Source organism: Electrona antarctica (assembly GCF_951216825.1).
Source record: "Electrona antarctica genome assembly, chromosome: 2".
In the NCBI taxonomy this organism is placed as follows: domain Eukaryota; kingdom Metazoa; phylum Chordata; class Actinopteri; order Myctophiformes; family Myctophidae; genus Electrona; species Electrona antarctica.
The window spans coordinates 52,280,479-52,308,095 of NC_136807.1; the positions used below are offsets into that span (position 1 = coordinate 52,280,479).

At 44.0% G+C, this 27,617-nt stretch overlaps 3 protein-coding genes across 3 annotated transcripts in view; 1 reads left to right on the forward strand and 2 right to left on the reverse strand.

The window, feature by feature from the left end:
* cttnbp2nlb (CTTNBP2 N-terminal like b) overlaps window positions 1-27,617 on the reverse strand; it is a 420,337-nt gene that overhangs the window by 305,557 nt on the left and 87,163 nt on the right. The gene's annotated exons all lie outside the window — the stretch shown is intronic.
* Window positions 1,148-27,523, forward strand: LOC306917623 (F-actin-capping protein subunit alpha-1-like). The gene is made up of 10 exons (XM_079495920.1): window positions 1,148-1,241; window positions 4,478-4,541; window positions 13,652-13,703; window positions 15,802-15,865; window positions 16,657-16,866; window positions 17,893-17,972; window positions 19,323-19,401; window positions 21,061-21,132; window positions 26,646-26,708; window positions 27,247-27,523. The coding sequence occupies exons 1-10, from the start codon at window positions 1,203-1,205 to the stop codon at window positions 27,385-27,387; spliced, it is 864 nt and encodes a 287-aa protein (XP_079352046.1). The 5' UTR covers window positions 1,148-1,202; the 3' UTR covers window positions 27,388-27,523.
* On the reverse strand, window positions 22,895-23,828 carry LOC306943445 (kelch domain-containing protein 3-like; the record flags this gene model as incomplete). Its single annotated transcript, XM_079529796.1, has 2 exons — window positions 22,895-23,709; window positions 23,807-23,828. 2 exons carry the CDS (start codon window positions 23,826-23,828, stop codon window positions 22,895-22,897), a joined length of 837 nt encoding a protein of 278 aa, XP_079385922.1.

Below are 27,617 nucleotides of genomic sequence, written 5' to 3' on the forward strand. Positions count from 1 at the left end.
ATGACATAAATAACAATAATAATAAACGGCTCGGCGTTACAGGCTATAAAATAAAGCAGCAGCAATCTATGATAAAGTAATGATATAAATATATTACTACTAGTTACTGGCCAACACTTGAGCTGGTGATTCAAGCATACTCTGATTTGCAAATGTGAAACATACATTGAATGGATGAATAACAAATTAGCAATAACAAATTAACATGCATGAATCATTAACTGTAGAAACAACAACGATGTGCTGGCCGTCGTTCTGGAAATTCGCCCATCACCTGATGAATGGGTGATGAATGGCTCATCCCCCATTCAAGGTTAAAATATGGACATTGCAAATACAATGGGAAAATAGAAAAGAAAGAAAGACAGAATACAGCTTGTGGAGTTTAATAAAACGAGCAGATTTATCCTATGGATCTTGCCAAAGAGACTGTCCGTTGCACAGTTGCTGAGGAAGGCAACAAAACTGCATGTCCCAGTGACCACTACGTGACACTGAAGATCATTTCTATTACTTTTTTGCTGGACTTTGAAATGGACAAAACCACTATGGGACACTGGACTTTTTTTTTCTTCTAGTATTGAAGTAGCGTTGTATAGCCTACAGTATATATATTAACTTGACCTGTTAATTTTTACACTCAAATAAATGGTTACATTCCTACAGTTGATCTGTTGTTGTTGTAACGACCCCCCACACTTGGGCCCCATCCACTCTCACTATAGCTAGACCTCCCCCTCTCTCTCTAGCCCCCAAAAGCACATGTAAAAATCTCACTCTCTCTATCTGCTCTCTCTCTCTGTTGAAAGTAAAAATCTCAAAGTACAGGTAACCATCTCTCTCGCTCTATCTGCTCTCTCTCTCTGTTCAAAAGTACAGCCGGTAAAGTACAGGTAAAAATCTCTCTCTCATCATCTCTCTCTCTCTCTCTCACACTCTCTCTGTTACCTCGAAAATACAACGGTTTTAACGGGCGACTTGTCCGGACTTTTTGGGGCGACTTCGCCAGAGTTTTTAGGGCGACTTGGCCGGGATTTTGGGCGACCGTACCGGACGGTAGGGGCGACCGTTCTTCGCGGTTTGGTTGGGGGCGAGATGGAAAAGGGGCGAGTCGTTTGGTATTCGAAGGCGACGCCGTGGTACCACCACACCACGCATGCTTCAGTCAGCTGAGGTGGGTGGGGTCACAACACAGAGCCAAGATGGCCGACTTCGAGGAGCCGCTGTCAGAGGAAGAGAAGGTTTGTGGATATTATTATTATTATTATTAATCCTCACAGTTTGCGGTGTTATGTTGTTGTTGTACACATTCACCACCTAAGTGTCTTCCTAAGAATGCACAGCGTAAAGACATGACACACTTGTGTTCCTTTGTTTTGTGTGTATAATTTTATAGCTGTCGTTAGCTTTAGCCAGCAGCTCGTCCTTCTACGAGCAGTCATGGCGGAACTCCACCCTTTTCTGCGCGCCTCGCTACATGTACAACGTTAAAGTCTACACAAAGGGTCTACATGTCAGATATAAAGTGGTATATTGATATATAAAGATGTTAGGATTGTGCTCGGGTGGGTATTTTCACCCGTTCGTTCCGTATTGTTTAATAAAAAAGCATTTTAATCAGATCGGTGGCTATTTCCCTCAACAAGTTATAATGTACCAGAGCATGCAATACACCTCCCCAGCCGATAGGGAGAGCGTAGTTGGAATTGGAATTATTATGGCGAAAAAAACTGAAACTGTCCGGCGGTCGGATTTAAAATGCTTTTTTATTGAACAATACGGAATGCACGGGTATTAATACCCTCCCGAGGAGCATTGTGACATCCGTGGCCCATGGGGTGAGCACTTTATATCTGAAATCTTTATGTAGACGTTAAGGTTGTAAATAAATGGAGCATGGTGCCCAAAAACAGGGTGAAGGAGCGTCATGACAGACTGTCATGTTTCAACAGGGCTAGCCAGCAGCTAAATGCTTTTATTCATAATAACAGATCGCCTTGTTGTTGCATGATAGTGGCTGACTGTATAGTCCAGTGGTTCTAAAAGTGGGTCCTTGAGGGAGTTCCAGGGGGTCCCCAGCTATAGATAGATATTGGTCTGTAACTCTGGAACCAAATGGACCCCAATAATTCCAGGCACATTTGTTAAATAACATTGATTTTACAATATAAATTGGGGGTCCCAGAGATAGAAATTTGATTTACAGCAGGGCTCTGTAGCCCTATTGCATGTCAAACTGGGGGGTCCTTGAAATTAAAATGGTTGAGAATCACTGCTAGAGCTGTAAAAAGTCTTAATTATGGGGGTGTCTGGCACATCTTTTCAAATGGGGGTCCGTGGGCTAGCAACACGTGTCAATTTGGGGGTCCTTGACATGAAAAGGTGTGAGAGCCAGTGTTCTAGTGGCTGTGGTCGGTGTTAAGGCAGTCAGACTGTCAGCTACATTGCTTTGGCTTTTCTGTTTGTGGGTCAAAGAGATTCAGTTGCAGCTCAAATACTTTGTCAGCCTCGAGGGCAGAGCAGTGGTGGAAACGGTACTCAAATGACTTATAGTGAAAGTATTAATACTGCAATGTAGAACTAGTCTTGTTAGACTTTACTTGAGTACAAGTACAAAATGCACTTGAAATACCAAAAGTAATAGCACTACTCTGTTGTGCAGAATGTCCCAAATCAAGTTTTCAACTGTGTTAAGCAGATCTTCATGCGACGCGTTGTGAGCTTGTAGATCGGCTATTTTCAAATGGCCGAAATGTATATTTATGATGAAGTGGTTAATGTATGTTTTGTGATAATAATCCAAACCTACAACAAGCAACTAGTAACTAAAGTTTTAAAGCAAATGTAGTCGGTAGTCACTGAGCGGCCCTGCGTACCACCTGTTTTGCTTTAATGAAAACGAGCGCTTCCGAACTCCAAATTAATCACCTACACAGAATTTCTAGACAGAAACATGTCTACAGTGGATCAATGGAAATATTTTGATCAATGGACTAGTGTCAACGGAGGTTGTTGCAACTCTAATTTCAACCCATTATATAAAATAGAATTATCTAGTGTTGCAAATTGCGGCTAGGCACACTGCCCCAATACTAGAGGGGCAAAGCTCAACTCAAATGACCACAGTGACCAGTTCAGAACCTTTCTGTGTGCGTGTGTGCGTGTGCGTGTGCGTGTGCGCGTGTGCGTGTGCGTGTGTGTGTGTGTGTGTGTGTGTGTGTGTGTGTGTGTGTGTGTGTGTGTGTGTGCGCGTCCATGCGTAATTCGAGCTCTCAACTCAACCTTTAAGCTACAGGAAGAGTTGGAACAGGGAAAGAGATATATCGCCTAAAAGGATTAGTTGTTCTATAGGAGTTTGGATTGAATCATGAATATTTCCATTTGAGCCCTTGCTTGAGCCTTTTGCCCGGGTGTCAGGTTTCAGGAACTGGGATAATAATGTTTAAATATCGGCCTGCTGCGTCAGGCTAAGAACTTCACAACTCATATAGACATGTACAACTCTGACACTTTGGAATGCCTCGCCTCAGGACATCAGATCAGGCCTGTCGAGTCGCTGGCTCCAGTTAACCCATTTAGGCCTGACGTTGACATTTAAAAAATGTCTTCTAAATCCTGACAGTTTTCTGTATCAGTGGTGCTCCATATTTCATGTCAAGGACCCCCAAAAATGATATGTATTTGGCCACCGAACCCCCCATCTGAAAATATGTTATTCCAGGAACCCCTCAGAAGCAAAGATTTGAGTTAAAAACGTTCACTCTGAAAGATTTGTGCCAGATTTTTCAAAAATAGCAGACCTACAACTTCGTAGCTTGTAGATCTGCTATTTTTCAATAGCTAAAGTATAACATAATGCTTAGAACACCAAACCCAAAATGGGTTAAATCACTCCTGAAAAAACACACTTTTACAAAGCTGCTTTTAACCCTTGCATATTTTGCTGTACGTTTTTGCCGCTCAATGTTTTAATTACCATTCACAAGTGGTGTAAATAGGTTTTCAAAGTAATGAGTCCCGGGATGCAGGGATGGTCTTTTAGATGAGTTCCATGGACATTTTATGAGTCCCGCTTCAACGACGTTAGGAGTCATATTTTGCCATTTTTACAAATTGCAGCATTTAACTTTTATATGGTTACAATGTGGTTATATTCATGTAAAAAACAGAAGCAGAAATGATTATTATAACTAGTAAAGCTAGCAAAATAACTAGAATTAAAAACAGTACAGTATTGCATCCCGTGGATGCAGAGGTCGTTTTATTGCGCCCCTTAACTAAACTGCGTTTTGGGATGCAAAATGCACCCTATTTTAATCTCTGAATATATGCATTTTTGTCAATGAAAACGTCATTGAATCAATCAATCAATAATTGGCTGATGCACACTACTGCAAGAAACAAACACTTGAGATAAACCTCTTGTCGATTGGTTGAACACAATAATACAATGACCCTTGATGTTTTGTCTCTGCAGGTCCGCATAGCGGCTAACTTTGTAACCCACGCTCCGCCAGGAGAGTTTAACGAAGTCTTCAACGGTATGTATATGTGCACTATATATGTGGCTAATGCTTCATCTTTTTTATCCCCCTAATAATTTGTATCCCACGATTTTGCAACCCATTTCTTTCACCCAGTGTCAATTATCTAATGTTATCCTGGGCGCTACACTTCCTCTGCCAACCTAGGGGGGGGGGGGGGGGGGGGCAGCGGACTGACCTCATGCTTCCTTCTATGCATGAGGAGTCCAAAGCTTCTTCTTTTCACCTGACAGGGGAGAGTTTCCCCGGCCGGACGTAGCGCGTGGAAGGAACACGTTATTCCGACCAGTTCCTTTCCCCTCCATCAGGCGCCCAGGCTGGCCAGGGGGGAGGTAGTTTAGAGACCAGGATTACTGCATGTTTTTTGTGAGGGTACCTACCCTAGGGGACATGGGGAGAACATGCAAACTCCACACAGAAAGGCCAAATTAATTTATACTTTTACTTTTTTTTTTTTTTTTTTAAGTGGTGCAACCACTTAATTAAGTAGCTTTGTGTGTCCGTGGGTGGGTGGCTAGCTGGGTGTAGGGTTGGGATTCGGAACCGGGTCCATTTCAGACCCGGTTCCGACATTGCGGATCCGGAGCCGGTTCCATCGTTTCTTTTATTAACGGTTCCCCAACGGTTCTCATCAGTCGACTCGTCATTTAGCTCCGCTGTGTCTGTGCGTGCGTGCATGCATGCATGCATGCATGCATGCATGCAGAGCCAAGTTACTGGGGTGACGTCACCCCACCTACATGAGTGAGTACATTAATCTTGTGACTCGTGTAGTCGTATTGATTTTGAGATGTTTCCTCAATGTGGACGTGGTGCAACTGGTGCAAGTTGCAACAACCTTTGCAGGAAACTATGGCATCGCATTTATTGCACTTTGCGATGAGTGAGTGAGCGAGTGAGGCAGATACCACTGTTCTGTGCATTCAGCGAGCGGTCACCGCCGCGGAGCGAGTGTGGTTAACAGAGAGGGAAATGACTCTGAGGCTGAGCACGCAGAGTGCAATGAATGCGATGCCATAGTTTCCTGCAAAGGTTGTTGCAACTTGCACCAGTTGCACCACGTCCACATTGAGGAAACGTCTCAAAATCAATACGCCTACACGAGTCACGAGATTAATCTAGACACATTGTGTTTGAGAGCCTGCGGAAAGCCGTGGCCCCCACTCCCCGCAGCTCCACCACAGCCGGCGGGGGACGAGGATGATGCAAGGCTGGTTCACTTTCCCCAGGCTAGTAACGTTAGAAAATAAAAACTACTAACTTCTACAGAGCTTTTTATTAGGCTTATTAGTGTGGTTGCCCTAACAGGGCAACCAGACTATTGTAATTGGAACACTTTATTATTCCAGTAACCTTTTGTTTGACGCACTACTCCTCCCACAGTTTTGACTGTACGCACTTGAGCCATATCTTAAATTGACCGGCTTCATCGGGAAGGATGTGCTTGTATAGTTTAATTGATATTAATTTATTAGTGAATAAAGTTTCCCCATTGACATGAATGGGAAAATGCGATTTTTCGCATTTTCTCACATTCAAGTATTTTTTCCTCAGAGACTGTAAGCACTATAGTTTCAAAACTTGGAGGGTAGGTTCATAATAATTACTAAAATTAATCAACTTATAATGTTATCGGTCGGCCTCATGGTGGCGCTATAACAGCCCACTTTATATTTTGGCTTATAACTCTTGAACCGTAGGTCGTAAAATCAAAATAATTTTCCCTGACTTCCTTGGGTCATGACGCATCTCCTCATATAGGCCACGCCCATTTGCGTCATGATAGATTTTCCGCCATTTTGAATTTTCTCCAAAACACACTTTTTGCTCCTCCTCCTACAGATTTTGTCCAAATCTCACAAAAATCGGTACACATGATCTCTGGACCTTTCCGATGAAGACACCAGAGGCGGAATTTTGATAGTGCGTATCGTTCGGCCGTAATCGGCTTCCGAAGTTAGTGGGATGGGCCTATTTTACAAAAAATGCCATAAATCCCGAACGAAATGTCCGATCCATCCCAAATTTGAATCACATGTCGCGGGTGGTTCAATCAACCAAAAGCCAAAAGCAATTCCATTTTCATCCATAGGGGGCGCCACAAATGCGAAAATTGTAACCGTTTGTCGCAAAAAACATGATTTTTGGGGGCATAAATCCCCTCGAATTACTTACACATGATCACAGGGGTGACGCGACATTGTAATTGGCTGGCAATATTAGTGGGAGGGGCCTATGTAAGCGGCAACCACACTTTGCACTTTTTCAAAATTGCAACCTTTCCAGTTTATATTCATATTTGAATAGATAAGAGAGGTCGCACACAATGCATCGCATCACGATGCATTGTGTGCTTGTAGATCAGCTATTTTCAAATGGTCGAAATGTATATAGGGTTGAAGTGGTTACAGTAATGTATGTTTTTCTAATCAAAATGTAAATTTCCAAATTAACTAGTAACTAAAGTTTTCAAATAATTGTAGTGGTAAAAGTACAAATGTTGGCTCTGAGATGTAGTGGAGTAGATGTAAATGTATTGGAAATTGGAATACAGTCAAGTAAAGTACAAATACCTCAAAATTGTACTTAAGTACAGTATTTGAGTAAATGTACTTACTTTCCACCACTGGGTTAACGGCAGGAGGATGAGTTAACAAAACGTCAACAAAGAGAGAAGTATATGACCAAGCTGTCCGTCTGATGACAAAAAAGATTACGAAAGAAAGGAGAGAGAAGTATGACTAAAACACAGAAGTGGTCAATGTTATCCTCAACTTCATATTGACATCTGTTGTCCAGATCATATCTCACACCAGGGCTGCAGGGCTGAATCATTCAGGCCGCGGTAGTCAAGTACCATACACCCAGCCAGGCCACCCTATCCCTATACCCACACGCATGTACGTTTGGATTACAACAGAGCCATAGAGTATAGACAGAGTTGCGACATTGAGGGGGCAGAAAACAGCCCGGTCACGTGGTTCATGTACTCACGCGAGCCCTCGACTACAATAGATTCTGTAAACTTCCGGTGTCCCTATTCGCCAATAGAAGTCTATGTAGAAGAGGACTGGCCCCATGAAGTGAACAGAGTTGTCGTAACTCTGTCTATACTCTATGGGCTCTGGATTACAAGTAGGGCTGCACGATATGGACAAAATTTCATATCTCTGTATTTATGCCAAATATTGCGATATCGATACGATATACGATATTACCGTTAAAATTTCATGCAAATCTTTGAATATATATTCTGTCAGAGCGATCGTTTTTAACTCAATCTTTGCTTCATGGGGGATCCCTGGAACAACATATTTTCAGATGGGGGTCGGCGGCCAATTACATATATCTTTGGGGTCCTTGACATGAAAAACTTTAAGAACGACTGACATAGAAACATAGGCTTTTCAGAAAACTGTCAGGATTTAGAAGACATTTGCAGAAACTTCTTCAGGTCTAAATGGGTTAAGAGCGTACCGGACCGCATCTCCATGATATGATCTACTGCACCACGGATATGTCAACATGAAGTCGAAATGAGTCATAGTTCTCTCTTTTTGTATCTTTTTGTCATCAGTTTCCTCCTTTAAGTGAAAGAAAAGTAGTGTCAAAATATCTTTTGTATATTCGGTTTCAAAACAGGCCGTATGCGGGTACACTATAGTAGCTTTTCGTGCTGGGGCCCTTTACTTTAGAATCATATGATAGACTGACTGATCAGCTGGTTATGTTCTTTCACCATCCCCAAAGCTAGTTAGTGCAACCAGACTATTGTAATTGTAACACTTTATTATTATTATTATTATTAGGGACCAAGAAGTCACGCAGTGACTTTGGTCACTCTTTGTTTTTGTGTTTATTTTTCTTCTTCTTCTCCTTCTCCTTCTCCTTCTTCTTCCGCCAAAAATAGCTGTTCTGACTGAATGGTGCAGTCGGTTTTCGCGAAACGCGGTAATCTGGTAGAGGGCCATGCCAAACGGTGAATATGCGAAGCCCAAGACAATTGGCCAAATGGTGGCGCTATAGCGCTCAATTTAAAATGCTAACTTTGAACGTGCATAGCTCATGAACCGTTTGACCGTTGGCAATGACACTTTGATACCCATATGCGTCTCCTCGTGCTGAACAACTTTCGTGTTCTGACTTTTGACCTCTGACCTTTAGATCACCCGCCATTTTGAATTATATGATCAGTACTTTATTTTATTCTCCTTCCGCCAAAAATAGCTGTTCTGACTGAACCGTGCAGTCGGTTTGCGCAAAACTTGTCAACATGATAGAGGACCATGCCAAACGGTGACTATGCGAAGCCCATCATGATTGGCCAAATGGTGGCGCTATAGCACTCAATTGATGCAAAACTTGCAAAACTTGCAAACTTTGAACGTGCATATCTCATGAACCGTTTGACCGTTGGCAATGACACTTTGATACCCATATGTGTCTCCTCATGCCGAACAACTTCCGAGTTCTGACTTTTGACCTCTGACCTTTAGATCACCCGCCATTTTGAATTATTTGAAAAACAGTTCAAATGTAACTCCTCCCAGAATCTTTGCTCAAAATGCACGAAAACTTCTACACGTGAACTTTGGACCTATACGGACAAATAATCGTAGCACATTTTTGTTAAGTGAAAAAATGAAGTTTTTATGAGCCAATGAAAATTGCTGTTTTGTGAAAATTATTCTTCTGCCTCTAATACACACACATGCTTATGTCACTTTACTATGCGAAGCCCATCACGATTGGCCAAATGGTGGCGCTATAGCACTCAATTGATGCAAAACTTGCAAACTTGCAAACTTTGAACGTGCATATCTCATGAACCGTTTGACCGTTGGCAATGACACTTTGATACACATATGTGTCTCCTCATGCCCAACAACTTTCCTGTTCTGACTTTTGACCTCTGACCTTTAGATCACCCGCCATTTTGAATTATATGAAAAACAGTTAAAATGTAACTCCTCCCAGAATCTTTGCTCAAAATGCACGAAAACTTCTACACGTGAACTTTGGACCTATACGGACAAATAATCGTAGCACATTTTTTCTAAGTGAAAAAATGAAGTTTTTATGAGCCAATGAAAATTGCGCGCGCACGCACACACACACACACACACTAAAGTTTATACTGAATGATGTTACTGTTTAGAATGAGTCAACTGACTGTGTCTGCATAGCTCAGTTGGTAGAGCTCTCGCCGTTGGACCACAAGGTTGTGTGTTCAAATCCCGGTAAAGACAACTCAGTGTATCCATTGTGTGCTGCAAGATTTGTGATGACTCAACTATATAAATATTGAAGTAGATTACATTTGACCCATCAGGCACTAGGACATGGCATCACAATAATAGAGATACTAGTAACTGAAATAGTGTAATAAGTCTCATAGTGTAATAAGTCTCATAGTGTAATTGTGTAATATTGAAATAGTGTATTGAGTCAAATTTTTTAATAGTGTAATAAGTGTATTTAGTGTAATAGTGTAATAGTGTAATAGTAGTGTAATAGTGTAATAAGTGCAATGTGTAATACCGTACTGTACTGTACCATACTGTGCTGTACCGTATTGTACCATATGGTACTGTACTGTACTGTACTGTACTGTACTGTACTGCACCGTACTGTACTGTACTGTACTGCACCATACTGTACTGTACTGTACTGTACTGTACCATACTGTACCATACTGTACCGTACTGTACCGTACCGGGACATGTTATGAGCATGTAGATCTGCTAATTTCTAAAAGTCTGAGTACTTATGCTGAACTAACACTGAATGATTTTCCTGTTAACAATGGAGTATCTGATTGTCTCCGTGTAGCTCAGTCAGTCGAGCTCTTGCCCTTGGACCGCAAGGTTGTTGGTTCAAATCCAGGTACCAACAACTCAGCCTGTGAGTCTCATTTGTGCATATTGTTGAACGCCCTGTGGGCCATATCAGTGAGATCAATAACTTTAAAGACTGGTGTGATAATAGCCACCTTATGTTAAACACCACAAAAACTAAAGAGATGATCTTCGATCCAAATCCATGGTTATGAACGATTGTCTGCCTAACACACACACGCATGCAGCCACGCACGCACGCACGCACGCACGCACGCAGGCAGGCAGGCAGGGGCAGGCAGGCAGGCAGGCAGGCAGGCAGGCAGGCAGGCAGGCAAGCAGGCAGGCAGGCAGGCACGCAGGCAGGCAGGCAGGCAGGCAGGCAGGCAGGCCGGCACGCACGCACGCACGCACGCACGCACGCACGCACACACACACACACACACACACACACACAAGACATGCCTAAAATGAGGACACACCTTCTTGTTACCAAATCACTAAATGGTTTTACTGTTTACAATATAGTCACTGATTGTCTCTGTGTAGGTCAGTCAGTAGAGCTCCCGCCTTCGGTCCACAAGGTTGCGAGTTCAAATCCCGGTACCGACAACTCGGCTCGTCGGTCTCATTTGTGCGTGTTGTTCTTATTGCGCATTGTTCTTCTTCTATCTTGGTCCCGCTTTATCGCTGCTTGCAGCTATATTTATTATTATTATTATTATTATTATTAGTGTGGTTGGCAACCAGACTATTGTAATTGTAACACTTTATTAGTGTGGTTGCCTATGGGCAACCATACTATTATTTCCCTTACCTTTTCTTTTCATTCATTAGTGTGGGCAACCAGACTATTGTAATTGTAACACTTTATTTATTATTAGTGTGGTTGCCAGACTATTGTAATTGTAACACTTTTTTTTTACTGGAGTAAGACTTTTTTTGAAACGCTACTCCTCCCACAGTTTTGACTGTACGCACTTGAGCCATATGTCAAATCGACGACTTCATCGGGAATGGTGTGCTTGCTCATTGCTAAGAGAAATGTTGTATAGTTTAATTGATATTAATTAATTAGTGAATTCATTTTCCCCATTCACTTAAAATGGGAAGATCTAAAAGTCCAACTCAAGTATTTTTGAGTTGGACTATGTAAGCGACTGCGGCAACCACACTTTGCAATTTTTTAAAATTGCGACCTTTCTAGTTGTACAACTGTTGTTAATGGTGTTAATTTAGAACGCCAATGACTCGACGTCTTTCGGTCTGAATCACGTTAACTATAATATATATAATAGTGCCACCTCATAATTGTAAAGTGCAAATACAATAATTGAATTTGTGTTTAATATTAGTTATAATATAAGCATAATTTATGTCAGAAAAAAGGGGCAAAAAAGAATATTAGGAACCGTTAGGAACCGGAACCGTTAAGAGGGATCCGGTAAGGATCCGGAACCGTTAAAGTCCTAACGAATCCCAACCCTAGCTGGGTGGCTAGCTGGGTCTGTCCGAGCATGAAAATAGCGTTTGGTTGGTTTTCACAACCAAGTGTCACTGTTGCGCAGCCTAACACACACACACACACACACACACACACACACACACACACACACACACACACACACATTTTGGGTGTGACAGTACAGTAGAGGGACCCCCACACAGTAACTCTGTCATTTCTCGACCGTTTCGGAGGCGCGGCGGCTCGCCGGAACCGGGCCGGCACCCTGGGCGTGTTCCTGTGGGTCTGGAAGTTTCGGGGACCCCCCGGGGACGCCCACACGGAGTTGCACCACTTACTTAACACGGGTGTGATTTATTTCTGTTTAATCGTGCAACCACTCCTACCCCCAGGGACCCCCACACGGTAAATCTGTCATTTCTCGACCGTTTCGGACGGTACCGGGGCCGGCACCCTGACCTCGTTCCTGTGGATCTGTGGTTGCACCACTCACTTCACACGGGTGTGATTTATTTTAATATATTTTTGTAGGCCGAAAGTAGGGGTGGGTGAGATGGAAAAATATAATATCACAATATCTTTTCAAGCAGTACCGCGATGCACAGTATTTTTCAACGCAGTTTTTATAGTCGAGGTCAAAGTTTGACGTTGTCGTGATATTCATTTGAAGTCCTACCACCCCCAGCCCATCCATCTCTTGTAGATCAGCCCCATCACCCCCAGCCCATCTCTAGATGTAGATCGGCTATTTATTTTCAGTGAGCATGACACTTTAACACGTGTATTATAAATAAGTCAAGTTAAAGCGCTGCCGTGTCCTCAGCTGTCATCCCCTATTGGCAGTGATCCAGAGTGGTGTAGACTAGGAGAGTGGCGTCATTGAAGGGGCCAGGCAGAAAACTGAGCGCTCGAGCGCTGTTCATGCAGCCCTGGAGTAGCCTGGGTAATAAGCCAGACCGAATCAGCCGTTGGCAACAAAAAAAAATTGCCTGCCGGCGGATTACGGTCTGGAGAGGCTCAATTGTACGCCCATTTCCTACACCAGAGAACTGGTGTGGCCAATCGGGACACGGTATGCAATATGGGCGGGCTTTGGTACAGTGACGTTCAATGCTTGAGACCTTTGACTGACAGTAGTTCTGACCAATTGCGTCAAAGAGAAAATGTTTGAACCCGCCCCCCGGGAAACAAGATCCATACACAGCATCTCCAGACTCAAATACCACACGACCGTGTGATTTGAGTCTGGCTTATTAGCCAGGCTAGCCCTGGAGAGGGACAAGCTGGAGTTTGAAATGCATTGTTTTCAACGAGGGCGTGGCGCAAATATCAGCGGTTTTAGGCATGTGTGCAACATGACAACTGTTGTAAAGTATTGCACAGTGACTGACAACTGAAGTCTCTGTAATGTTTATGTTGTACTATTACTACAAAAATAAAGGGATTTAACCCATTCATGGCGGGAACCCCTTTTGGTGTTTTAACTAAGCATTATGTTATACTTCAGCTATTGAAAAATAGCAGATCTACAAGCTCGTAGCGCTCCACCGAGTGGCACGCTACGAGCTTGTAGATTTGCCTTTTTTTTTTTTGACGTCAGGGTGGTTGACTTTGTCACTCTTTGCAATGCTCCTCGCCAATAGAAGTCTTATGTAGAAGAGCCGCCATTGGACTGGCCCCGCAAAGTGAACGGTGTTGTAACTCATCTAAACGACGCTGCAGTGTTGCAGTGCTGCAGCTGTCGTGTTGTGTAATGCTGACATTGATGGTTGGAGGTTTTTTTTCCCGTGTTGTGTGTTTTTCAGATGTGCGACTCCTCCTCAACAATGACAACCTCCTCAGGGAAGGGGCGTCACAGTGAGTATAAACTACACCATATTGCAAAAGAAAGAACAAGTCTGCACACCGCTTTGAAAGCTCCCCAAAAACCTTATTTACCACGGCGTGGTAAACGTTTTGGCCTCTGTGGCCTTCGTCAGGTATATTGGATAGCAGCGCATATAGTACAGGTGTATATATAGAGGTATAAGTGGGCAGACACAAATCAATGACAAGCACTCACACCTGTGGACAGTCCCTATTTGGGCTTGAACTCGGCTATGACACTAGGACAGAGAATGAAGGCATTAGGCTATCCCTGTGTGGCCACCAGGGGAAGAAATCATACACGCGTATACAAACATCATATCAAAAACCCAGTTCTACAGTAAGTGTAAACACAGCTCACTGAGCTATACAGAGGGTAGCCTACACCATGCACTGTCATTTCTATGTAATAACGTATTAAAAACACACAGGAGACCAAAACCAACACAGTATTACCAGTGACCTTTATGGATCGATTCGGGTAGCCCGTCTGAACATCTTGAAAGAGTCCGTGGGACATGAACGTTAAAATTAACGTTAACTAACGTTAATTAACTTAACGTTTGCCAAACATTTGTAGGTCCACACATGCAATTCCCTCGCGGCCCACATGTTGATAATCGCTGCTCTAGATTCAAAGATCTCTCTACTATGCCTCAGTATCGGTAGCATGATCGCAATACATCTCGACTTTGTCCTATGTTAACCATGGCATGGCCAGACTAATATCACGGCGCGTAGATTATTGGTCTGGAATTTGACAGTGTGGGGAAGAGAAAAATGCCTCTGGTGATCAACCCGCCACTGCATTTGCATACTGGGCCCTCATTGGTTCCCACTACTTGGGGGGGCAACGGAATCCAATCGCAACCGAGCGGGGCCCGACCAAACCTGCGAGGGCTTTTATTTATTTTTTATTTATTTTTTGCTCTGACATATTTGTCTGGTTTCCAGGCTAGTCCTATGTGTACATTTTGTGTTTGTTTTTTTGTTTGAAATTGTCACTGAGCTCTTATGTATTGTATTACATTGTAATTTAGATACAGTAGCATAGCAGACATAGCAACCTATAGAGCGTCGCAGTCCCGCCCCCTACCAGGGCCCAGGAAATTATTCTCCGTTCATTTTCCTCATAGACATTTCAAAAAGTATTTATTTAAAGACGTTTACGCCGCGGACAAAGCCCAACTCGAGTCGTGACAACTCATGACAACAAATTTGGACCAAACAAATAATTACAAAGAAGAAAAAAAACGGCAGGTTACAACACTTTTTTGTTGTTTTTCTTCTTTGTAATTATTTGTTTGGTCCAAAATATTGTGTTTGTTGTCATGAGTTGTCACGACTCGAGTTGGGCTTTGTCCGCGGCGTAAACGTCTTTAAATAAATACTTTTTGAAATGTCTATGGGGAAAATGCATTGGGAATCATTTCCTGGGCCTGGCGTCGTCATGAAAGGGGGCGGGACTGAGACGCTCTATAGTGTGTACTGTACGCTTAATTTCCTTATATAGATATAGGATGTTGGGTTCTTGGCTTACGTATGATTCATGATGACTATTTTGTATGTATTTGATGTTTTGTTCTTGCTTACTGTAAAGTCGCTCTGGGTTAACCCATTTTGGACGGGAACCCCTTATGCTGTTTTAAGCATTATGGTATATACTTTAGCGATTGAAAAATAGCAGATCTACAAGCTCATAGCGCGGCACCGAGTGCTGCGCTATGAACTTGTAGGTCTGCTATTTTTCAAAAATCGTGAAAATGTGCCTCAAATCTTTGAATATATATTATTACAGAGTGAACATTTGAACTCAAATCTTTGCTTCTGGGGAGGTCCCTGGAACAATATATTTTCAGATGGGGGGGGGGGGGGGGGCGGAGGCATATTACATATAATTTTCGGGGTCCTTGACATGAAATATTGAGCACCACTGATACAGAAACATAAGGTTTTTCAGAAAACTGTCAGGATTTTGAAGACATTTTTAAAATGGGTTAAGAGCGTCTGCTAAATGCCTACATTGTAGATTGTATCTCTGTGTTAAGACATGATGTTTGTAACCTGTATTTCTCCCTCATTGTGCCAGTTCGTTTGCCCAGTACAACATGGATCAGTTCACCCCTGCCAAACTAGAGGGCTACGAGGAACCGGCAAGTTCATATATATTTTATTTAATGTTTTTTTTTAACAAAACCTAAAACCTTACTTTGTTATAATATTGTCACTGTTGAGTGGAAACTTTGTATGGGGTTGACACTGAGGTCACAAGTACAGGTACGTGTCGTGCCCACTTGCCCGAAAAGTAAATCGCCAATTATAAAATGATAGGTAAAATTACCGTTCAATTTAACTCATCCATCGCCACCAGGGGGCGCCAAAAGGCCCAGACCGCCACTATATATATTTTATTTTATTTTATATATATATATATTTTTTTTACCATGTTATAAAACACGAAAAACACGTCCTTGGCGCTCCAGGACATCATGAAAAAGAAGTTAAATAAGTCCTTGGCGATGGATGAGTTAACACTTTCTTTCTGGGGCTGTGCGATACAAAAAAAATCATACCTCCATTTTTATGCCAAATACCTACATAGCTATTCATAATGACTAGGGGGTTCACACACGTATTACTTATTTTATATATTTTTAAATGTTGAGGTTGTATCCCCTCTCAAATGATAAGCACTCACCCGGTCGGGCAACCTGAAAGCAAACGCCACCTGCCCGAAGGTTTTATTACAAATTATTATACATAAAATAAAACAATCTGAAATAGCAGATCTACAAGCTTACAACTTGTCACTTTGTGATGCTTTGTAAGCTTGTAGATCCACTATTTTCTTCTCACTCTGAGATGCATATATGTTGTAATTGTTGTGTTGTTCCTATGGACCTTGAGTCATTAATTCATTAAATGAATTGAAATCATTCTATAGGTCCTGATCACGGAGCACGGCGACCTGGGCCAGGGGCGTTTCCTGGACCCTCGGAACCGCCTGGCGTTCCGCTTCGACCACCTGAGGAAGGAGGTGAGCGACGTGCAGCCGAGCGACGACCGCGACGGCGCTCTGAGAGGCTGGAGGGACGCGTGTGACGCTGCTCTGAGCGCCTACGTCAAGGAGCACTACCCTAGTGGAGTGTGCACGGTACTACACCACACACACACACACACACACACACACACACAGAGAGCACTACCCTAGTGGAGTGTGCACGGTACTACACCACACACACACACACACACACACACACACACACAGAGAGCACTATCCTAGTGGAGTGTGCACGGTACTACACCACACACACACACAGACACACACACACACACACACACAGAGCACTACCCTAGTGGAGTGTTCACGGTACTACACCACACACCCACACACACACACACACACACACACACACACACACACCGAGAACTACCCTAGTGGAGTGTGTACGGTACTACACCACACACACACACACACACACACACACACACACACACACACAGAGAGCACTACCCTAGTGGAATGTGCACGGTACTACACCACACACACAAACACACACACACACACACAGAGCACTACCCTAGTGGAGTGTTCACGGTACTACACCACACACACACACACACACACACACACACACCGAGAACTACCCTAGTGGAGTGTGTACGGTACTACACCACACACACACACACACACACACACACACACAGAGCACTACCCTAGTGGAATGTGCACGGTACTACACCACACACACACAGACACACACACACACACACACACACACACACACACAGAGCACTACCCTAGTGGAGTGTGCATGGTACTACACCACACACACACACACACACACACACACACACAGACCTAGTGGAGTGTGCACGGTACTGCTTTGGAGTTACCCAAACTGGAAGTGCACATATGAGTGAGGAGTCTGCTATAAACACAACACGAGATATATAGCTAGATAGCTATAAACACAACACGAGATCACAACACTAGTATCGGTATTCGGTATCGGCTAACACAGAAATTGTGGTATCGGGATCGGATCGGGAACGAAAATAGTCTATAGGGACATCCCTACTTGTAACCATTGATTCTGTACAGGTGTAATCTATCAGTCACTGTAATGTACAGGTGTATTCTATCAGTCTGATTGTAACCATTGATTCCTCTGTGCAGGTCTATGGGAAAACGGTGGACGGACAGCAGACCATCATCGCCTGCATCGAGGGACACCAGTTTCAGCCCAAAAACTTCTGGTACGTTTTGTCCCTCTGTTGATCTGAAAAGTGTATGGCAGGGGTCTGCAACCTTTTTGGAATTAAGTGCCATGTTTTTATTTTCTGGATAGTCAGTGTGCCATGTCAACATTAATTTGAATGACACCAGATCAACATTTCCAACACATTTTGACTGTACACGGAAATATCCTTATTTTTAATATTTTCTTTCACATTGTTATAATGAGATCATTAGACCCACGTATCTCCCAGACTCCCTCCCCAGTCAGAGTTCAGAGTTTTAATGTATGTAGAATTACAGTATGTGCAGGATGTAATTCACTGTACATGTGAGGGACTTCATTTATTTGACTACGTTGAAATAGTTTATTTTAAACCAAAAGTCCTCTCTCTCACACTTATGCCAGTGTGCCAGTGATCACCCTCCTTAATGCCAATGTTGGCACCGGTGCCAAAGGTTGCCTACCCCTGGTGTAGGGCGTACATGGGCAAGTGGCGGCCCCGGCCGGGGGCCACATGCGGCCCCCACCGTCACTTATTGCGGCCCGCAGGTTTATATCGGAACACTGATATATTATTGTTTTCTGCCGTTACAATTCCAAACATGCAAACATGACCCGCTTGAATTACTCCTATATTCGTGGCTTAATGGCTAGTATTACAATGCTATTGTCTTTTTTTGGCAAGTAAATAAAGTTCAGGGTATTCATACCCTGAAGAAGGCATTTTGTTGCTGAAACATTGGCTTCATATTAAACGTTTTTTTGCATATTGACTACGAGCTGTGCGACCTCTTTCTTTCTTTTTAAGTCTTGTCTCGCGTGGTCAGCACCTCCTCACTGTTGGCGTGCGCTCCTACTTTAGTTTGAACAGATGGTTATTTTAAATGTGCTTTGATGGCATTTATAAACAAACATATTCCTACCTACTGTGTATCAGCAGAAGTTCTAATCATTGTTGTTTTCGTCGACTAATACTATGACGAAAAATGTTCGTCGACTACCTTTTTTCACTGACAAAAACGACATCAAAAGTAAATAAAAACTAAGCCATGATACTAAAACTATGACTAAATATACTGTTGATTTTGTCAGCAAATAAAAACTAGACTAAAATGTTAGGAAGGGACTAGTGGACAAGAGATCCAGTATAAGTCATTTTATACTTGGTTGCATGCTGAAAATAGCAGATCTACAAGCTCACAACGCGTTGCGAGCTTGTAGATTGGCTAAAGCAACTGTAGATTTAGTCGACTAAAATCTTATGATATTTAGTCGACTATAACTAGACTAACACTAAAACATTCCAGGTGACAAAAACGTGACTAAATAAACGAATGTTCTCCGACTGTTTTTGTTTTGTTTTTAGGAACGGTCGCTGTAGGTCCGAATGGAAGCTGACCATCGGCCAGTCCACTGCCCAGGTGGTGGGCGTGTTGAAGATCCAGGTGAATGACGGAGCTCAATGTGCTCAGCCTTACGATAGGCTGACCATCAGGGACGTGCACGCATAGACATCAAAGGGGGCGTCAGCCCCCTGCCCTTTTACCCGTGTGTAAAACAACTGCCCTCTCCAGACCACGAATGCAGCGTTTACTACGGTGAAAGAAATGCAAAATGCCACTCCTTTTCATGCCATGCCGGAAGGCAGCGTTCAGGAGAATTTATTTTTTTTCCTCCGAAGTCTCCTGAACTTGAACACAGTATTTTGCGTTGAACAAATTTGTTTTGAAATCCAATGTCGTACGTCGCATCTCCACTACATCTAAAGAGTGCTGCGCCCCGAAAATAGCTGATCTACAAGCTCTCAACGTGTCGCAGCACGGCGCGACACGCTATTTTTTTTTTGTCCATAAGTGCCCTCTTACGGGATTTCAGCCCCTGCCTCTCTAACACTCTCTGCACGTGCCTGGGGATGATGTATGTTTTCAATGTGCTAAGCCTTACACCAGGGCTCCACCGGGCGCGTCAGCGTTGCGTCAGCGTCGCGTCTCCGTCACCGTCAGGGAATGTTCCCTTTTTAATCAATGAAGGGTGGCTCTAGCCTGGTTAATAAACCAGACCGAATCAGCCGTTGGCAAAAAAAAAATTGCCTGCCAGCGGATTAGGGTCTGGCGAGGCTCAGTAGCACGCCTCTTTCCTACAACCGAGAACAGGTCGGGCCAATCGGGACACGGTATGCAATATGGGCGGGCTTTGGTACAGTGCCGTTCAATGCTTGAGACCTTTGACTGACAGTAGCTCTGACCAATTGCGTCGAAGAGAAAATGTTTGAACCCGCCCCCCGGGAAATGAATTCCAAGTGGAGCCAGCCCAGACTAATATACCGCGACAGTGTTGTGTGATATTAGTCTGGTTTATTAGCCAGGCTAGGGTGGCTCCACTGCCTGCGTTGCGTTGACGGAGACGCGACGCGTGCATTAAAATTGAACCGGTGCGTTTTTTGACGCACGCGACGGAGACGCAATGCGTCCGGTGGAGCCCTGGCGTTACAATAGGGTTGTATGTTGTAATGTCGATGTCTGTTTTCAGGGCACGGCATGCAAGTGCTGCACGATTCTTGCTCAAATGTGATTTTTTTTTTCTCCACAAGAATTGAGATGGCAATTCTCATGTGATTCTCATTTGTTTCCATGAAAATATGTATTATAACATATTTATCTTTTTTTTGATTAATCGTGAAACAGTACATTTTGACTACTACTAGCCTCGCAGCTAGAAGGTCCTGGGTTCGATTTCCGCTGTGGGTGCTGGGGGCGTGTTCTCTCCTCCGCCCAGTGCCCATACCCAAAGTGGGGTTGGTGAAAGGGCGGAGTTTGTGTGGAGTTTGCTTGTTGTTTTTTTTACAATTTGATTTATACATTTTCAGGTTTAAAGACAAGACCTACTGTACAAACATTCACTTTCACATACACCCCCCCCCCCCCCCACAAAATAACATGCAGTAATTCTAGTGTCCTTCTTCTGGCCTGATGGAGGGGAAATGGGGTCACAAAATCATGGGATAAAAAGATGATGATTTAGAAAACGCTCACAATAATCGTATCATGGATGACATTGAAATCCTCTTTCTTTCTTTCTTTTTTTCTTTCTTTCTTTCTTTCCAGGTGCATTACTATGAAGACGGCAACGTACAGCTGGTGAGCCACAAGGAAGTGGAAGAGTCAATAGCAGTCACTGTGAGTAGACTTTTTTTTGCATCATTTAGCGCAGGCATTGTCACCTGGATCAACGCCAAGTCTGCTCATGAGGGGCGGGACCACGCAAGCGTAAACGTAAACAAAAAACAAGCTCAACAGAATCCATGTCTAGTCCCTCGCGGGCGTTTGCACGAAACGAGCACGCACGACGTGACACTTTCACGGGACCGCGCCCACGAAAAATGTGCTTACGTTGTCGCCTCTCGACTTCTCCGCGGAGTCTGTGCGTACCGGGGGGAAAAAACAGTCTCATTGAAAATGAATTACTAGGCGTGTTAATCGCTGGCCATTTGAAAAGGACCATAAGCCATTTAGACCTGACGTCGAAAAAAATAAGAAATAGTCTTTTAACAGTTTTCTGAAATACCTGTTTCTATATCAGTGGTGCTCAATATTTCATGTCAACGTCCCCAAACATTATCTGTATTTGGCCACCGACCACCATCTGAAAATATGTCGTTCCAGGTACACCCCCCCCCCCCCCGCCCCCGGAAGCAAAGATTTGAGTTAAAAAAGTTTTCTGTGAAAGAATATATATTCAAAGATTTGTGCCACATTTTCACGACAAAAATAGCAGATCGGCAAGCTCGTAGCGCAGCACTTGGTGCCGCGCTATGAGCTTGTAGATCTGCTATTTTTCAATAGCTAAGGTATAACATAAAGCCATTCAAAATTATGACATAATCGCCTAATCACAATTATTATAATCGCAATTATTTTTTTGCATGATCGTCAATCGTTTCCATGTTGAAAAATGAACAAGCATTTTAATGGCATTTAATGTTTGTGTTGGGGACAAGATGACGTACATTTTTCCCTTCATTGTCAATGGCGTTTTTAAAACAAACTAAAAACAAACATTAAACCTGTATATAGGAGGGGCTAGCGCCCCTCAAAACTGGCAACTCCCAACACTGGCTATAGTATCCCACGCCAGAAGGGGGAGTGGTGTCATTCCCCTGACCTCACCAGACCTTATATGGAGCGTATCTCCTTGTATGGTCGCGTTGTGTGTCTGTGACATCAGCTGTGGTGATGTGGGGTCTGTCTGCGTGTACTTTCTATGACGCCAGTCTGGGGTGGAGCTAAGTGGAGCTAGGCCTGCTCTTGGTGTGACGATCTGGTGGTCTTTGTGTGAGGATCTGGTGGTCTTTGTGTGAGGATCTGGTGGTCTTGGTATGAGGATCTGGAGGTCTTCGTGTGAGGATCTCGTGGTCTTTGTGTGAGGATCTGGTGGTCTTTGTGTGAGGATCTGGTGGTCTTCGTGTGAAGATCTGGAGGTCTTTGTGTGAGGATCTGGTGGTCTTTGTATGAGGATCTGGTGGTCTTTGTATGAGGATCTGGTGGTCTTTGTATGAGGATCTGGTGGTCTTTGTGTGAGGATCTGGTGGTCTTTGTGTGAGGATCTGGTGGTCTTTTTTTGAGGATCTGGTGGTCTTTGTATGAGGATCCGGTGGTCTTGGTATGAGGATCTGGAGGTCTTTGTATGAGGATCTGGTGGTCTTTGTATGAGGATCTGGTGGTTTTTGTATGAGGATCTGGTGGTCTTGGTATGAGGATCTGGAGGTCTTTGTATGAGGATCTGGTGGTCTTTGTATGAGGATCTGGTAGTCTTTGTATGAGGATCTGGTGGTCTTTGTATGAGGATCTCGGACGGCCCATTGTCATTCATTCATTGTCCAAGACATTATTATTCACTGTTTTATTTGTTTTAGTGCAGGTCTCACTGTTTTTGTTTTAGTTAATTTAGAGGACTATGTTTATTTTCTTGTTGCTGTTTGGTTGTCATGGCTGCCAGTTCCCACCTGATGTTGTGAGGGAGTCCAGACTGCTCCAGACCGTACTGAATAACTGCCAGCTTACATAAGGTCTTGAGGCTAGGACTGAAGTCTAAGACATACAGGTCATCAGAGGTGTTGTCTGCTCCAAAGATGATGGCACGATCTCCCACCATGAAACAGTACCTACTATACCTCGGAGACGGGCCTTTCCCCTTGGGCTCGACCTTCTTCCAGGAGAAGGTCTCCGGACTGAATTTCCACAGATAATTGAAGGGCAATGCGGTGGTGCGGTTTAAACCGCACCAGGTTAGGGTTAGGGTTAGGGTTATGTACAGCTCTCCATTGTAGGTAAAGGCTGAATGACACCAGCGTCCTACTGGAAGAGGCTGTGTAGAAGGTGTGTCCAGCCAGTGGTTGGTCTCTGTGTCAAACACACTGATGCTGGAGGAGCGCCGTGTCGCACCATAGCCCCCAAATACAAACATCTTTGTCCCTATGATGGTGGCAGAGCGACGATCTGAAGCAGGAGGTGGAGTTCCTCTGGTGTTGATTAAAGTCCAGACCATTGTGCTGGTGTCCAACCTGTAGATGTCATTAATCCATCCGGTCAGCTGGATGAATCCTGCATGGATAAACATGACCTTCTCCGAGACACAGGCCGAGTGCCCGGCCCTCCCCTCTGGTACAGTCCCAGAAACATGTGGTGCGAACCATCTGTGGGCGTCAACATCAAAGGCATAAAGCACATTATTGCAGTAACCCGCATATTTATGTCCTCCCCAGAGGTAGACAGTATATTCTATTAGCACAGCTGTGTGGCCCTCACGCCTGGAGGGAACCTCAAGGTGGCGTTCTCCTGTTCCAGGCGTCACTGTGGCCGACTTCCTCCAGCATAAAGACGCTGTGTTGAAGATCTGCACGTCAATGTGATCTCTTTCCAAATGGTTTCCGTCTCCTCCAAAGCAGTAGATCTCGTGTCCGACCGCCACAGCAGCCTGGACCTTCCTATGTTCTCCTTCCAGATGTATCGTCCAGTGAAACATTTCATACAGCAGCACAGCCGTCGATGAGTGTGGACAAATAATTTCCGGGTTAACGTGTTAGGATGAAAGCAGCTCAGCTTCCATGTCACAAGTCGCTAACTGATGTTTATTTAGTGTATTGTCCTTTTTAAAGAACAATATACGGTTGTGATGTCATTGTTGCATGATTAGGTCATATTGTAGGATAGATGATGTCACGCAATCTGATTGGCCATTCGGCAGAAAATATCATTTTGACATTTAGTTTAATGTTTTTGAGTGGTGTAAACCACTCCTACAACTGGCTTTTGTGTGCAGAAAAAATGAGCATGGTTGCTATGTTCAAAATAATTTCTGACGTAATTAAATCACACCCGGGTGAACTGGATGACCGTAGCAACCATGCTCATTTTTTCTGCACAAAAAAAGCCAGTTGTGAAATCACATCCGGGTGTGATTTCATTACGTCAGACATGATTTCATTACGTCAGACAGACCTTACACCACTCAGTTCACACGGGTGTGATTTTTTTTTGTAGATGTGTCGTATCGATCAGTGGTTCCCAAAGTGGGGTCCGGGGACCCCTAGGGGTACTTGAGGGAGTTCCAGGGGGTCCCTAGCTCAATTAGAGATAGTTAGGAACCAAATGGACCCTTATGGGTCTGTAACTCTGAGAGTGTACAGAGAGTGTACATTAGTACACTCTCAGAGTTAAATTAACAGTGGTTTTACAATATAAATTGGGGTACCAAGATATAGAAATACCATTAAATCGGGGGTCCGGAGAGTAATGCGTGTGAAACTGGGGGTCCATGAAATGAATATGTTTCGGAATCACTGCTAGAGCCGTAAAAATCCTCCATTATCGGGGTCACCGGCATATGTTTTCAAATGGGGGGGGGGGGGGGGGGGGGGGGGGGGTCCGTGGACTAATACATGTTGATTTGGGGGTCCTTGACACAAAAATGTTTGGGAACCACTGGTATAGATGAGAGAGTTACGACAACTCCGTTCACTTCATGGGGCTTCAGTCCAATGGCGGCTCTCCTACATAGACTTCTATTGGCAAAGTGTGACAAAGGCCTGAACCGGAAGTTTACGGAATGCATTGGTGCCTATGGGCTTTTTAGAGTGACAAACAAGTTACATGAACCACGTGACCGGGCTGTTTTCTGCCCCCTCATTGGCAGAACTCTCCATTATGTCAGTACTATGATGTTGATCGTCCATATTTGGGCGTTATTTGGACGGAGAGGAAGAATCACAGACAAGGCAACACCCGGAACCGGACTGTTTGTGAGGAAGTGGACTGGCATGTATTTGAAGCGTCTCAAAGCCCTGAGCTCAACCCATGTCTGTCCCTATTGGTCGTCTAAGAGCACCTACAAACCCATGTCTGTCCCTATTGGTCGTCTAAGAGCACCTACTAACCCATGTCTGTCCCTATTGGTCGTCTAAGAGCACCTACTAACCCATGTCTGTCCCTATTGGTCGTCTAAGAGCACCTACTAACCCATGTCTGTCCCTATTGGTTGTCTAAGAGCACCTACTAACCCATGTCTGTCCCTATTGGTCGTCTAAGAGCACCTACTAACCCATGTCTGTCCCTATTGGTCGTCTAAGAGCACCTACTAACCCATGTCTGTCCCTATTGGTCGTCTAAGAGCACCTACTAACCCATGTCTGTCCCTATTGGTTGTCTAAGAGCACCTACTAACCCATGTCTGTCCCTATTGGTCGTCTAAGAGCACCTACTAACCCATGTCTGTCCCTATTGGTCGTCTAAGAGCACCTACTAACCCATGTCTGTCCCTATTGGTCGTCTAAGAGCACCTACTAACCCATGTCTGTCCCTATTGGTTGTCTAAGAGCACCTACTAACCCATGTCTGTCCCTATTGGTTGTCTAAGAGCACCTACTAACCCATGTCTGTCCCTATTGGTCGTCTAAGAGCACCTACTAACCCATGTCTGTCCCTATTGGTTGTCTAAGAGCACCTACCAAAGATGATTTATTTATAAAGATGGGCGACCTTCATTGGAGCCACTAGAGGCAAAACGGTGAACAAAGCCTACAAATGGTCTCCTAAATAACCCCCTCCCCTCTCCCAGGCTGACAACAACACTGACAACGTCATGTGGATGAGAATTGAGAGCATTATTATATTGCAAATGTCAGGATTCCCATTTCCCAAATCAGTCCCCATCGACCAAGAGTCAAGAAAGTTATATTATTAAGCATTGGAACACATTTTATTTCACTTTTAATTAATGTCCATTCATTTCACGTTATAATATTCACATATTGTCATCTTAAATATGGGTCCAGAGCCCCCTACGTGTCGTCCGTCAAATTGCAGATGGACAGATAGGGCCCTATTATGCGTGTCTTAAGTACCAGGTCTTATTCCTTAACTTAAGACCTGGAGGCGTGATCAATGCCATTTGGCTATTCTGAGTGGCCAAATGGCATTGACCACGCCTCCAGGTCTTAAGTTAAGGAATAAGACCTGGTACTTAAGACACGCATAATAGGGCCCAGAGACTCTTCCGGACTCCTCTCAAATCTCGCGAGAGTTTGTTGCTGGGATAAAGAGAGGTCGATAAACAAAGTAGATTTTCGCTAAAAGAAGCCATTTTAGTACGTTCACGTTTGTGATCTATTGTTGTGTGTGTGTTTTTGGAACAGAATGAGAGCCAGACAGCCAAAGAATTTGTCGACATCATTGAGAACGCTGAAAACGACTACCAGGTATGTTGGCCTCTCTTGACCCCACACTTTACAATCAAAGAAAAAAAGATCTATTTTATCAGCACACACTAAATGGCCTAGTGTTATCTAGTGGGGGAGGACGCAGCTCACGTGTGTAAGCTGTCTGTCTCATCTCAATTAGCCCTTCGCTAAGTCCCTCCCCAACCCGTCCTTGTCCAATAGGCAAGTTGGCAGCGAGGAGACCGGTCAAACTGTCCTTCTCACCCATTGATGATGACTAGACGATCTACAAGCTGCGACGTGTTGTGAGCTTGTAGATCAGCTAGTTTCGTTCATCATTTATTCAAACTAGCAATAGAATACAAGCGTAGAAGCATCTTCAAGAGACATGAACGGTCTCGGAAATGTCATGAAAGCAAGGAGGTTAAACGCCTCAAATCTGCCATTTCTTCAGCTGGGTCGGTGTGAAACAGCAGCAACAATAGTTTTAGAATCATAATAAAACCCCTAAAACATCAGCCATTTTACATTTTCAGTGTTGAGAGATTTCACTTTGCTCTTATTTTATTCCATGAAGACGGCCATCAGCGAGAACTACCAGACCATGTCGGACACCACCTTCAAGGCGCTGCGTCGCCAGCTGCCCGTCACGCGCACCAAGATCGACTGGAGCAAGATCCTCAGCTACAAGATCGGCAAGGAGATGCAGAACGCCTAGAGAGGACGGTGGGGGGAAGACAGACTGGCTGCCCAGAGGGACGGACGGACGGACGGACAGACGGACGCACACTCTTACCACTGGGACAAAGCCACCCCTCTTTAGACACACAACGCAAAGGACTAACCAAAGCAAATCTATATTAAGGGGGCATGGAATTATCATGGGGGGGGGGCTGGGGGGGGGGGGGGGAAGATAATTCAAAGCTGAAGATTGTTTAGGCGATTTAA